Consider the following 14,830-nt stretch of genomic DNA (forward strand, 5'->3'; position numbering starts at 1 on the left):
CCAGTTGTCTGCCATAAACGTTCAACGTTTAAAACAACAAATAAGTATTAACTAGCTCCAATTAAAACCAGGTAAAAGTAATTCCATCTTTTTGATGCACAGGAAGCCCAAGGATCTGAATTAAAGGCCATCTGGTTGAGATGACCGTAACAGGATTGCCTTATCAGTACAGGATTTACAAACCATTTCTCACTTTCATTTACTGCTGTTTAACTACAATACTACTAAAGTTGTACAAAAAACAAAAAATGGAAAATGTCTGAAGTCATTGAACTAGTTAAGATTTTTTATGTATAAAAATTTGAAAGCTGTATAAACAGTGAACTTTTGAAATTTTTCTTTATTTATGATATTTTTGTTTAGTTATGAACTAGTTAAGTGATGTATTATGGATCATCGCCTCTCGACCAGTGCCAAGTGCCAGACTATTAATTAGATACTGGTTCACTGAAGAATGATGGCTGACAATGTCACTACCTGAAAGGGTGGTAGAGGCAGAAACCCTCATCACATTTAAAAAGTACTTGGATATGCACTTGAAGTGCCGTAACCTGCAAGGCTACAGACCAAGAGCTGGAAAGTGGGATTAGGCTGGATAGCTCTTTTTCAGCCGGCAGAGACACGATGGGCTGAATGGCCACCTTCTGTGCTGTAAATTTCTATGATGCACCAAGATTATTTCTAGTAGGACCATTTGAATCAGTTTCATTGACAGTATGTCCATTATGCATCTAAGTGCTGGCATTTATAAATGGTACAAGATTTCACATTAGCTGATCACAGCAAGTGGAGTATTTATTTAAAAAATTCCCTATGCATGCACTTTCTGTCCACAAATCTCACTTCCTGTTATAACAATTTTCCATCACATTTAACATTGAGATTCCCAATGTAATCACTTATTACTGAACTTCCCTATGTAAGCAGCTGACTGTCACTGTATGTTGCTCAACCAATCAAATCAATGTTGTTTCAAAAAATTCCATCTGGCATTTTCTTAGTAATGGTTGGAATAGAATAATGTTCAAAATAAGGTTTTAGACATATTTCACAATAACATGATTAAATTTGTCCAGTGAATTGCCTTTTGTGTCTTTTAATACTTACATTAAAGTATTTTTACTTCAAGGACTCAGCCTGTCTCAAAAGCCTGGGCTTTCATAGAATCATACTGCTCAGAAGGAGGCTATTCGGCTCTTCATGCCTGTGCTGGCTCTTTCCCCATAGCCCTGCAATTTTTTCCTTTTCAAGTGGATATCCAATTCCCTTTTGAAAGTTACTATTGAATCTGCTTCCACCACCCTTAAGTGCAGTGCATTCCAAATCATAACAATTCGCTGCGTAAAAAAATGTCTCCTCATCTCCTAATGTGTGGTATAGCATGTTGAAACCTCCACGTGCTACACTGTGCCATTCAATTACATTTCTGATCAAATATTTCTTTTGGTTCTTTTGCCAATTATCTTAATTCAATGTCCTCTGGTTATTGACCCTCCTGCCAGTTTCTCCCTATCAAAATGCTTCGTAATTTTGAACACCCCTATTAAACCTCCTTGTAACCTTCGCTGCTCTAAGGAGAACAATCTCAGCTTCTTTAGTCTCTCTACATAACTGAAGTCCCTCATCCCTGGTATCATTCTACTAAATCTCCTCTGCACAGGTGCTGCACAGAGTCACCAGAATGATAGCGGGGCTAAAAGGGTTAAATTATGGAGACGGGTTGCATAGACTAGGACTGAGACACCCTGGCAATGTCCCCAGTGACACCCTGGAATGATCCGGAGACAAAGAAGTTGAGGGCAGTGGTGGCTTTGACAGCGACAGGTAAGGAGATGCTGCTCGGCCCACCCAGGAGCAGCTCGGCATGAAGGGGGCTGCAGATGTCTGCGACCTCCTGGCGACTGACTCTAAACCTCCGTTTGCACTGTTCCTCAGAGAGGTTCAGGAAGCTGAGCCTCGGTCTGTAGACCCTGTTGCGAGGGTAGTGCCTCCTGCGACGTCGGTCTCTGTTGTTGCCATCCATGCTTGTGTGCAGGTCCCTGTGGCGCAGCACTGTGTTGTGGAGCTCCACGTGGCGGAGGTGGACCCCATGCCTGGCAAGGCTGGTGACGTTGCTCGTCCTCGGATGAAGTGGTGAATGCAGCAGTGGAGCCCCCCCATCCTCATGGTAAGAGTTTGAGGGGGTCCGCAAAGTAGTTAAATGTACTTGCACAGCAGAGTTTTGGGTGGAAAGTAATAATTTTGAGTGAAAACACAAAGATCATTAGCCAAAACTCTGTCTGAAGTGACAGAGTGCCCTGCTGCAATAAATGACGTTTTCTCCCCACCTGTCAAATAAGCATTTGCATCTCCCACTGGCTGCTGGTTGAAACATGTCTGTTGCAACAGGAAGTGTTTCCCACAGCACAGGAAACACGCTGAGGATGCTTCAAAATCACACCCCTGCCAAAATGTCTAGTCAATCAAGTAGTTCAAGTACCTCAACTATCAGAGAACCTATGCAAATTATCATCCTGCTGGCTTTAATTGCCGGTGGGACTCCTGCATTCGGGAGGCGTGCGCGCACCCGGACACGTCAGTGGGGAACCCGGAGGTCAACGGGTTGGAGCCGGGTTCCGAACCCGCTCGGCATTTTAGTGATTTTCGGAGCCCCCCCCCCCGCCCCCAACGCACCCGCTCCGTCACCCGAAAATCGGCCACAATGCCTCTATTTATAAAGCCCAGGATCCCATTTGCTTTTTCAACAGCCTTATCAACTTGCCCTGCCACCTTTAAAGACACCCAGGTCTCGCTGTTCCTGCACCCCTTTAAAATTGTATCATTTAGTTTATATTGCCTCTCCTCATTCTTCCTCCCAATATGCATCACTTCACACTTCTCTGCATTAAATTGCATCTGTCTACCCATTTCACCAGTCTGTCTATGTCCCCCTGAAGTCTGTTACTATCCTCCTCACTGTTTACTACATTTCCAAGTTTTATGTCGTCTGCAAACGTTGAAATTTTGCCGTGTATACCCAAGTCCAGGTTATTAATATATATCAAAAAGAGCAGTGGTCCTAATACCAACTCCTGAGGGACACCGCTGTATACTTCCCTCCAGTCTGAAAAACAGCCGTTCACCACTATCCTCTACTTTCTGTCTCTTAGCCAATTTCCTATCCAGGCTGCCTCTGCCCCTTTAATCCCCTGGGTTTAGATTTTGCCAACAAGTCTATTATGCTGTACCTTATCAAACGCCTTTTAAAAGTTTATATACACATCAACTGCACTACCTTTATCAACCCTCTCCGTTATTTAATTGAAGAAGTTAGTCGGAGCACGAGGTCATGGTCCATATCGGTACCAACGACATAGGTAGAAAGAGGGATGAGGTCCTGCAGGCAGATTTTAAGGAGTTAGGAAAAAGATTAAGAAGCAGGACCTCAAAGGTAGTAATCTCCGGATTACTCCCGGTGCCACGCGCTAGGATAAATCCAGCAACTGTAGGCCAGTCAGTTTAACCTCAGTGGTGGGGAAACTTTTAGAAACAATAATCTGGGACAGAATTAACAGTCACTTGGATGAGTGTGGATTGATTAGGGAAAGCCAGCACGGATTTATTAAAGGCAAATCATGTTTAACTAAACTGAGAGAGTTTTTTGATGAGGTAACAGAGAGGGTAGATGAGGGCAATGCAGTTGATGTGGTGTATGTGGACTTTCAAAAGTTGATAAAGTGCCACGTGGTAGGCTTATCATCAAGATTGCAGCCCATGGAATAAAGAGAGCAGTAGCAACATGGATACAGAGTTTTCTAAAGAGACAGGAAACAGAGAGTAGTGGTGAACGGTTGTTTTTCGGACTGGAGGGAGGTGTACAGTGGTGTTCCCCAGGGGTTGATGCTGGGACCACTGCTTTTCTTGATATATTTTAATGACTTGGACTTGGGTGTACAGGGCACAATTTCCAAATTTGCAGATGACCCAAAACTTAGAAGGGTAGTAAACAGTGAGGAGGATAGGGAAAACTTCAAGAGGATATAGACAGGCTGGTGGCATGGGTGAACACGTGGCAGGTGAAAGTTAACACAGAAAAATTCAAAGTGATACATCTCGGTAGGAAGAACAAGGAGAGGCAATAAAAACTAGAGGGCACAATTCTAAAAGGGGTGCAGGAAGAGAGAGATCTGGGTGTATATGTGCACAAATCGTTTAATGTGGCAGGGCAGGTTGAAAAAGTGGGTAAAAAGCATACGCGATCCTGGGCTTTATAAATAGAGGCATAGAGTACAAAAGTACGGAAGTCATGATGAACATTTATAAAACATTGGTTCAGCCACAACTGAAGTATTGTGTCCAGTTCTGGGCACCGCACTTTAGCAAAGATGTGAAGGCCTTAGAGAGGGTGCAGAAGAGATTTACTAGAATGATTCCAGGGATGAGGGATTTTAGTTACATGGATAGACTGGAGAAGCTGGGGTTAGTCTCCTTGGAACAGAGACGGTTGTGGGGAAATTTGATAAAGGTATTCAAAATCCTGAAGGGTCTAGACAGGGTAGATAGAGAGAAACTGTTCCCATTGGCAGAAGGGTCGAGAACCAGAGGTCATAGATATAAGGTGATTGGCAAAAGAACCAAAGGTGACATGAGGAAAAACAGTTTTTACACAGCGAGTGGTAAGGACCTGGAATGCACTGCCCGAGGTGGTGGTGAAAGCAGAATTAGTCATGGCCTTCAAAAGGGAATTGGATAAGTACTTGAAAGGAAAAAATTTGCAGGGCTAGGGGATAGGGCAAGGGAGTGGGACTAGCTGGATTGCTCTTGCATAGAGCCAGCACGGATTCGATGGGCCGAATGGCCTCCTTCCGTGCTGTAACCTTTCTATAATTCTAACTCAACCAAGTTTGTCAGACATGATTTTTTTCATTTATTCATGTTTTTCCAAGTGACAATTAATTTTGTCACTGATTATAGCCTCTAAAAGTTTACCCAACACCAACGTCAGGCTAACTGGCCCATAGTTACCGGGTTTAACCCTCTCCCCTTTTTTGAACACAGTTGTAACATTTACAATCCTCCAGTCCTCTGGCACCACTCCCATAACCAAGAAAGACTGAAAGATTGTGGCCAGAGCCTCCACTATTTCTACCCTTAATTCCCTCAATAACCTAGAATGCATCCCATCCGGACTGGGTGACTTTTCTAATTTGAGCACTGTAAATCTTCTTAGTACCTCCTCTTTATCTATTTTCATCCTATCCAATCTCTCTAACCCCTCCTCCTTTATTTTGAATGCATACTTTTACCTCACAGCAGTTAGAAAAAGATTCAACCACAGCTGTGCATTCTGAGCATGCATACTTCGAGCATTAGAATAAATGCACTTTATCTATTCTTTGTTTGTATTTAACACTACTCATTTTCCCTTGATTTTTTTTTGTCTAACCTAATACCTTGTTACATTATCTCAATCTTTTCCCTGCTTGTAACTGGTTGATTTGATTTCATCCTCTACTCCCTATATTCCTTCTTCATGCTATCCTTTTCGCTAAATTATTTTTTATTTGTATATTTACCTCACCTATTTCAACCTCCTCTACTTGCACTTTCTGATTGCTTTTATTTTCCCTGCCCCCTCCTCTTTCTTTCTGGTTTAAATGACTCTTCACTTCCTTGTTTATCCATATTGCAAGTCCATTAGCTCCTTCCTGTTCGAATATAGCTCATCCTTGTGGAATAACTCCCATCTTCTCCACGACTGGTGCCAGTGCCCCATAAAATGCACACTCTTTTCCTGACACCACCCCTTTAGCCACGCTCCGAGCTCCCTGATTTTCCTATCTTTCTCCATTCCAGCACATTGCTGCGGAAGTAACCTGGAGATTACCACCTTTGAAGACCTATTCCTAAACCTACTTCCTAATCTCCTAAACTCATTTGGCAGGATTTACGTTTCATATATGGCTGACTCCCAGGCTGACCAGCTGCTATCCCTCCCCTTCCATAATCTTTTGAAATGTCCTTAGCCCTAGCACCCGGGAGGCAACAAAGGACCCAGGACTCTCGGTCTGTGCTCTATAGACATCAGCAAATTATAAATGCCTGATTAAAGCAGATTTAAAAGTATGCATCAGAGAATTAATTTCAACATTTAACAATATTACTGAATTCAGAATATTTTCAAATTCAGCACAAAATGAAGTTGAAGCTGCTGTATAAAGTGGCCATCACCTCCCACTTCTCTGGCTCTTTAAACTGATGTCCCTATGCAGTTGATCATGGCCTGTGTTATTTTTCACATGGTTCACAAAACGGCAGTTGGCCATTCTTGAATTTTTTTTGGTCTTGGTGCAGGAAGCAATCATAAATGTAATTTCTTCACCTGCAGCTCCTGCTAGCTACGTTAACTCTGGTAGCCAGAAAGAGCTGGTCTACCAACATCAGTAGTGACTTTGCAGTAGTCAGTCATTACATAGAACCATAAAACCATAGAAAAGATACAGCACAGAAGGGGGCCATTCGGCCCATCGTGTCCACGCCAGCTCAAAGAAGAACCAGGTGCCCATTCTAATCCCAACTTCCAGCACCCGGTCCGTAGCCCTGCAGCTTACAGCACTTTAGGTGCAGGTCCAGGTACTTTTTAAAAGAGTTGAGGGTCCCTGCCTCTACCACCAATTCGGGCAGCGAATTCCATACACCCAACACCCTCAGAGTAAAAAAAAGTACTAGGTACGTTAGCATAGTGGTTATGTTACTGGACTAGTAATCCAGAGGCTTGGACTAATAATCCGGAGTCATGAGTTAAAATCCCACCACGGCAGCTGGTGAATTTAAATTCAATTTCAATTCAATTAATTAAATAAAAATCTGGAATTAAAATACTAGTATCAGTAATGGTGGCCATGAAACTACCGGATTGTCGTAAAAACCCACCTGGTTCACAAATGCCCTTTAGGGAAGGAAACCTGCTGTCCTTACCCGGTCTGGCCTATATGTGACTCCAGACCCATAGCAATGTGGTTGACTCTTAAATGGCCTAGCAAGCCACTCAGTTGTAAAATCTCGCTAAAAAAAGTCACAATAAGAATAACTCCCTACCTAACAGCACTGTGGGAGAACCTTCACCATACAGACTGCAGCGGTTCAAGAAGGCGGCTCACCACCACCTTCTAAAGGGCAATAAATGCTGGCCTCGACAGCGACGCCCACATCCCATGAACAAATTTTTAAAAATTTCCCCTCCAATCCTTCTGCCAATCAGCTTAAATCTATGTCCTCTAGTTCTTCGTGGTTAGCAGAAATTTATATCCATGATGTCAAGATGTCAGCAGTTTTAAAATTCAGTACTGGTCGAATATGCATTACTATCTCTAATATTACAGACATCTCTTTGATCCTGGATACCAATCAGTAGAATGCTGATCTGCACTACCAATATGACAACTGCTCATTGATAGATCCACTCCTGATAACTGCTTTTTCTTTCTGCCTTTCAGAGTCAACACAACAGCTCTCCAGGAGCTGCAACCCAAGGAAATTATTAGAATTTGTCCCGAGTACTGCCATGATTCAAGCGATTTCCCAATGCTCTTTACTCAGGCTTACCACAAATGTCAGCTTCCCACGGACTGAAACCTGACTTTCTGCGTGAAGTGAAGGGCATAGCATGCTGCATGGTGAACGATGAACCCTTATGCCAGCGTGGAGTCTGCATCAGAAATAGTTCAGGCTTCCCACGTGCCTTCCTGATCTTTTTGATAGATGGAAAAACACACTGACTGAATATGCCACTCAGGCTTAAACTACTCGTGTCACTACCACAAGAGGTAGCACTCATCACTCAATCAGAAGGATGTGGCTTCAAGCCCTACTCCAGAGACTTGAGCACATAATCTAGGCTGACACTTCATACTGAGGGAGTGCTACACAGTCAGAGGGTGCCATCTTTCGGATGACACATTAAAACAAGGTCCTGTCTGACCTCTCGGGTGGACATAGAAGGATCTCATAGCACCATTCGAAGAAGAGCAGGGGAGCTCTCCAGGTGTCCTGGCCAACATTATCTCTCACCAACATTATCCCTCACCAACATCTCTAAAACAGACCATCTGCTCATTTATTTTATTACTGTTTTTGCGTCCTTGCTGTGCGTAATTTGGTTGTCACGCTTCTCTACATTACAACAGTGAAGTGCTTTGGGGAGTCCTGAGATTGTGAAAGGCACTATATAGATGCAAGTTATTCCTTTGTTGTGTTCATTGAAAGAAAGAAATATACAAAGAAGCAAAGTAAATCAGCAGATTAAAACACTAGAGTTCTTTGATGTACTCAGAGCTCTTCCTCACTATAGTAACCTCTATACTTGTTTGAATTGAACTCAAGAAACTTGGTCTGTCACTCACATATACCTGTAAGGCAGCTTCTTATGCCTCAGGTATAAATAAAACTCGTCATAATTGGCAAGTGTTTTGCTTGTCTTGATGGTTCAACCATTACAGATAATGGTTCCGGCTCTTTTTCAATGCCTGGTAATTAATGTTAATGATTTCTCTCACCTAGGTGAATGGGAAATAGGACAGCTGTTTGAATAGGTTGTTTACCTTGTCAGGCTTAAGTCAAAGCCTATTGAAATTTATGTCTGGGTATCCAGAAAATGCTGGTGATGTTACATTGGCTCCAGCCATTCTAGAATTACTATTCTACACTAACACGTGAAGTCCCCCGACAATTCACGTACACAGCGAACAAGGACCAAAGAAATCTGAGAATATAGCTACGATAGCTTTCATTTTTAAAATGAAATGCCTTGCTATAAGCTCATATAAAACATGCAATGTAGAAATTCTTATAACTTGAAAGTGGCTGGCTGCCCTTCTGTAGAAGGTACTCTATGTTGAAAATGACATTCTGCTTTGAAAATATCAAATTTAATACTTGGATACATTCAAAAAAGATACAGGTGAGTTATCAGAATGATAGTTCCTGAAATAAGATAATGGATACTAAACACATAAAAAAGTCACAATTACCAACACTTACCTCGGCAACCTCCTTTTGAAAAGTTAGTGTCATCTGTGTTCTCCCAAAGACAAAAGGTCCGTTCCGATTTGCAACATTCTCCAACCATTTGATAATGAGAGGCGTTGAAACACTAAAAGGAAGGTTACCAATGATGTGCACATTTGGTGGGCCTGTTCATAACATTTAAAAGTCATATATATAGTAAGTGATTGAATAGGGCTAGGACTCAGATTATCAGTTTCATGCACCATATTTTAAAAATAAAACATCAGTAAAGTACAGTTCATTAATAAAAATACCTATTTATTCTCCTACCTTCTCGGAGATATAACAATTTTAATCAACTACTGCAAGCTTGATGAAAACCCTCCATTTTGGATCTCCCCAGCCAGTAAGTAGTTCTTCATGCAGGTTTGTAGATTTGTATCCTGCAATCTTACTTGCTGATTGCAGAATCCCAAAGTGAGTTCTTAAAGAAAGAAACAATCAGTAGCAATAGGGCTGGGTAGTCCCCATTCTCATAATGACAGCTTCTTGTTGATTGATCCACTGACCATGTCAAAGGGTTCTTGGTTGGAAGACAGCCAAACCTGAAAGGAGAGCATCCAGCAACCTCTCGGCAGTTGATTAAAAATAGCTTTGTCTTAACAGGTAGGTGAATAAATACGTAACTTCTCTTGACTTCACGTCCTGCCGCTCTGAACTTTCATCCACCAATGTGTTGTGCCACCTACTCAAATACCATTAATTTCACTGAAATATTTAACCCTTAACTAAGGAACTCAAAGGAAAATCTCAGTGTTAATTGACATCCTCTTCATAGGATCTCTGAAGTATTTCTAGGAGAGGGAAAACTGGTCAGTATTTTTCTGGAATGCTTGCGTGTACTTCTTGGAAAGTGAACTGAGAGAAAATATCAATGTAAACTTGATAGCCTCACCTTCCCAAACAAGTACAGCAGAGATGTGGGAATGGGGGATGGGGGATTGGGAGTAGTTGGGGGGGGGGGGGGGGTGGGGGGGAAGTGATGGGGACATTGAGCCCCCTCAGAAGACCCAAAATAGTAAAAGATAAAACAGAGTACACTTCTCTCAAAACATTCTTCCTATCTAACAAGTTGCATATTTTTTGGTATTTTTTAAAACAAGATATCTACAATGCATTTGAATCCGGTTTTTCACAATCGGCTTTTCCTTTTTCTCAGTTTTTAATTATTTTCCCCAACTTTATAATTGGCATCTGAAACTGGTCACCCTTCAACAGTACAAACAAACTCCATTATGCATTTAAATAAAGACAGTCTAAGTGCACTCATTTGATGCATGCACATCACTACTGTCTTTACCTAACATCCATCGATAATTAATTTTTCTTTGAAGAATACTATAATTAACAAAATGCTCCCTAGCTCCTTATTACAAATTTTATAAGTTAGAAGTTTACAGAAAATTGCAGAACTTGTACAGCAGAAAACCTCTAATTAATGTTAATGTTAATATTTTGGATGTAAAGTTTTATTGCACAAAAATGATCTGAAAAATATTCCATGTGCACATCATAACTAGAATAGCACATTTCCTACATTACAACTGTGACCACACTTCAAAAGTACTTCATTAGCTGTAAAGCGCTTTGGGGCATCCTGAGGTCGTGAAAGGTGCTGTATAAATGCAACTACTATAAATCAGCACAATTGTAATCATGTAATACAACGTTAAAATTCTGAAATCAGATATACTAGCTGTCTATTCATGCTGGAAGTCTGTACCACTTCCTTTTTATCTGCATTACTATAATTCCAGAAATGTTAATAATACTGACAATTTTTTTTTAATAGCCCTATCTCTGTCACTTTACATGGCTTGTCTTAAATTTTCCATTTAATTTTCAAAGCTTCCTCAACCATATATGGATTCTCACCTGAATTATTGATCCCAGCCTCTCTACTGTGAGGCCAAGTGGAAGTAAGTAATTTCCAAGGAGATAGAAAAGCACAAGGGAAATTGTCACTCTCCGGTTGCTACTCTGTCAACTTTGGCTCAGTGGTAGCAATCTCGCCTCGGAGTCAAAAGATTTTGGGTTCAAGTCCCACACCACGCACGTAATCCAGGCTGATACTTCAGTGCAGTACTGAGGGAGTACCGTTGGAGGTGCGTCTTTTGGATGAAACGTTAAACAGAGGTCCCGTCTACCCTCTCAGGTACACGTAAAAGATCCCATGGCATTAATTCGAAGAGTTTTCCTGGCCAATATTTATCACTCAATTAACACCACTAAAACTTTGGACTTTCAAAAGGCATTTAATAAAGTGCCACAAAATGGACTTGTTAGCAAAATTGAAGCCCATGGGATTAAACATGCTGTGGCAGCGTGGATAGGAAATTGGCTGTGAGACAGAGAGTAGTGGTGAACAGTTGCTTTTCGGACTGGAGGGAAGTATACAGTGGTGTCCCCCAGGCGGTGTATTAGGACCACTGCTATCTTTTTGATATATGACCTGGACTTGGGAATAGGGGGCATAATTTCAAAGTTTGCAGATGACACAAAGCTGGGAAATATAGTAAACAATTAGGAGGATAGTAACAGACTTCAGGAGGACATAGACAGACTGGTGAAATGGGCAGACACATGGCAGGTGCAATTTAATGCAGAGAAGTGTGAAATGATGCATTTTAGAAGGAGAAATGATGAGAAGCAATATAAACTAAATGGTACAATTTTAAAGGGGGTGCAGGAGCACAGAGACCTGGGTGGGAGGGCGGGGTTCACATATACAAATCCTTGAAGGTGGCAGGACAAGTTGATAAAACTGTTAAAAAAGCATACGGGATCCTTGACTTTATAAACAGAGGCAAAGAGTACAAAAGCAAGGAAGTTATGCTAAATTTTTATAAATTACTGGTTAGATCTCAGCTGGAGTATTGTGTCCAATTCTGGGCACCATACTTTAGAAAGGAAATCAAGGCCTTGGAGAGGGTGCAGAGGAGATTTAGAATGGTACCTGGGATGAGAGGTTTCAGTTATTTGGAGAGACTGGAGAAGCTGGGACTGTTTTCCTTAGAGCAGAGAAGGTTAAGGGGAGATTTAATAGAGGTATTCAAAATTATGAAGGGGTTTGATAGAGCAGATAGGGAGAAATTGTTTCCACTAGCAGAAGGGTCAGTAACCAGAGGACACAGATTTAAAATAATTGGCAAAAAGGCCAGGGGGAAGATGAGGAGAAATGTTTTTACTCAGTAAGTCATTATGATCTGAAATGCACTGCCTGAAAGGGTGGTGGAAGCAGATTCAATAGTAACTTTCAAAAGGGAATTGGATCTGTACTTGAAAAGGAAAAATCTCCAGAGCCATGGGGAAAGAGCAAGGGAGCGGGACTAATTGGTAGCTCTTTCAGAGAGCCAGCACAGGCACAATGAGCCGAATGGCCTTCTGTGCTGTCTGATTCTATGAAAACAGATTATCTGGTCATTATCTTATTACTGTTTGTGGGACCTTGCTGTGACTGCACTTCAAAAGTACTTCATTGGCTGTAAAGCACTTTGGGATGTCCAGAGGCAGAGGTCATGAAAGGTGCTATATAAATACAAGTTCTTCTTTCTTTCTTACTTACTTTGAAGGCTACATCAACAACAGCATTGCAGTCTGTCTGGGAGCAGTTCACCAGCCCACCATCACAGCTGCAGTTGATATGTGCCTATAGGAGATTAACCAGAAGGGGATGGCAGTATTGATCAAAGAAACTATTATAGCACTGGAAAGGGATGATATAGTTGAGGGGTCAAAGACAGAATCTATTTGGTTAGAATTACAGAACAAAAGGGGAGCTATTACACTACTGGGTGTAAACTATAGGCAACCAAATAGTGGGAAGGAGATAGAGGAGAACATTTACAGGCAAATTACAAAGATGCAAGAACTATGAAGTAGTGATAATGGGGGACTTCAATTATCCCAAAATCAACTGTAACAGTAAGAGTATAAAGGGCAAAGAGGGGGAGGAATTCCTGAAATGTGTACAAGAGAGCTTTCTGGCAAATGTGCTTCCAGCCCAACCAGGAAGGAAACAGTGCTGGATCCAGTTCTGGGGAATGAAGTGGAGCATGTTTCAGCGGGAGAGCATTTGTGGAACAGTGATCAAATCATTAGAATATTTAGAATATTTATGGAAAAGGACAAGGAACAATCAAATGTGAAAATACTCACCTGGAGGAGGGCTAATTTCAGTGAGTTAAAAATGGATCTTGCCCAGGTCAATTGGTATCAAAAATTGGTAGGCAAAATAGTAATTGAACAATGGGAGACCTTCAAGGAGGAGTTGGTTCTGGTACAGAGTAGACACATTCTGACAAAGGGGAAAGGAAGGGCATCCAAAGCTAGAGCTCCCTGGATGACTAAAGATAATAAAATGAAACAGAAAAAGGAGGCTTATGACAAATGTATGGTTTATAGTACAGTAGAGAACCAAGCTGAATACAGAAAGTAGAGAGGGGATCTAAAAAAGGGAATAAGAGGGGCAAAGAGAGGGTATAAGAATAGATAAGCGGCTAACATAAAAGGGAACTGAAAAGTCTTTTATAAACATATAAATAGTAAAAGGGTGGTCAAAGGAAGGGTGGGACTGATTCGGGACAAAAAAGGAGATCTTCCTGTGCAGGCAGAGAGCATAGCTGAGGTACTAAATTAATACTTTGCATCCGTCTGCACTAGAAAAAAGGATACTGCCATTGTAGCAGTAAAAGAGGTAGTAATGATATTGGATAGAATAAAAATAGATAAAGAGGAGGTACTTAAAATATTGGCATTACTCATAGTAGAAAAATCACCCAGTCCAGATGGGATGCATCCTAGGTTATGGTGGGAAGTAAGGGTGGAAATTGCAGAGGCCCTGGCCACAATCTTTCAATCCTCCTTAGATATGGGGACGATGCCAGAGGACTGGAGGATTTCTAATGTTACACCCCTGTTCATAAAGGGGAGAGAGATAAACCCTACAATTACAGGCCAGTCAGCCTAACGTCAGTGGTGAGGAAACTTAATCCGGGACAAAATTAATTGGCACTTGGGAAAGTATGGGCTAATAAATGAAAGTAAGCACGGATTTGTTGAAGGAAAATCGTGTTGGACTAACTTGATTCAGTTCTTTAATGAAGTAACAGAGAGGGTTGAAGAGGGTAGTGTGGTTGATGTTGTGTAGATGAAGTTTCAAAAGGCATTTGATGAAGTACCACATAATAGACTTGTTAGCAAAATTAAAGCCCATGGGATTAAAGGGACAGTGGCAACATGGATACAAAATTGACTAAGGAACAGAAAGCAGAGAATAATGGTGAACAGTTGTTTTTCAGACTGGAGGGAAGTATACCGTGGTGTTCCCCAGGGGTGAGTATTAGGACCACTGCTCTTTTTGATATATATTAATGACCTGGACTTGGGTATACAGGGTATAATTTCAAAGTCTGCAGATGACACGAAATTCAGAAATGTAGTAAACAATGTGGAGGATAGTAACAAACTTCAGGAGGACACAGACTGGTGAAATGGGCAAACACATAACAGATGAAATTTAATGCAGAGAAGTGTGTACATTTTGGTAAGAAGACTGACGAGAGGCAATATAAACTAAATGGTACAATTTTAACTGGGGTGCAGGATCAGAGACACCTGGGGTACACATACACAAATCTTTGAAGGTGGCAGGACAAGTTGAGACGGCTGTTAAAAAGGCATATGGGATCCTGGGCTTTATTAATAGAGGTATTGAGTACAAAAGCAAGGAAGTTATGCTAAACCTTTATAAAACACTGGTCAGGCCTCAGCTGGAGTATTGTGT

General features: G+C 41.4%; 1 protein-coding gene across 4 annotated transcripts in view; it reads right to left on the reverse strand.

The window, feature by feature from the left end:
• The window catches only part of tfb1m (transcription factor B1, mitochondrial), a 68,344-nt gene that overhangs the window by 29,756 nt on the left and 23,758 nt on the right, over positions 1–14,830 (reverse strand). For all 4 annotated transcript variants that reach the window (XM_067989098.1, XM_067989099.1, XM_067989100.1 and 1 more), the window contains exon 5: positions 9,019–9,170. In XM_067989098.1, the coding sequence (XP_067845199.1) occupies positions 9,019–9,170 (152 nt within the window). The remainder of the gene's footprint in view (positions 1–9,018; positions 9,171–14,830) is intronic.

Source organism: Heptranchias perlo, chromosome 8 (genome assembly GCF_035084215.1).
Source record: "Heptranchias perlo isolate sHepPer1 chromosome 8, sHepPer1.hap1, whole genome shotgun sequence".
Classification (NCBI taxonomy): Eukaryota; Metazoa; Chordata; class Chondrichthyes; order Hexanchiformes; family Hexanchidae; genus Heptranchias; species Heptranchias perlo.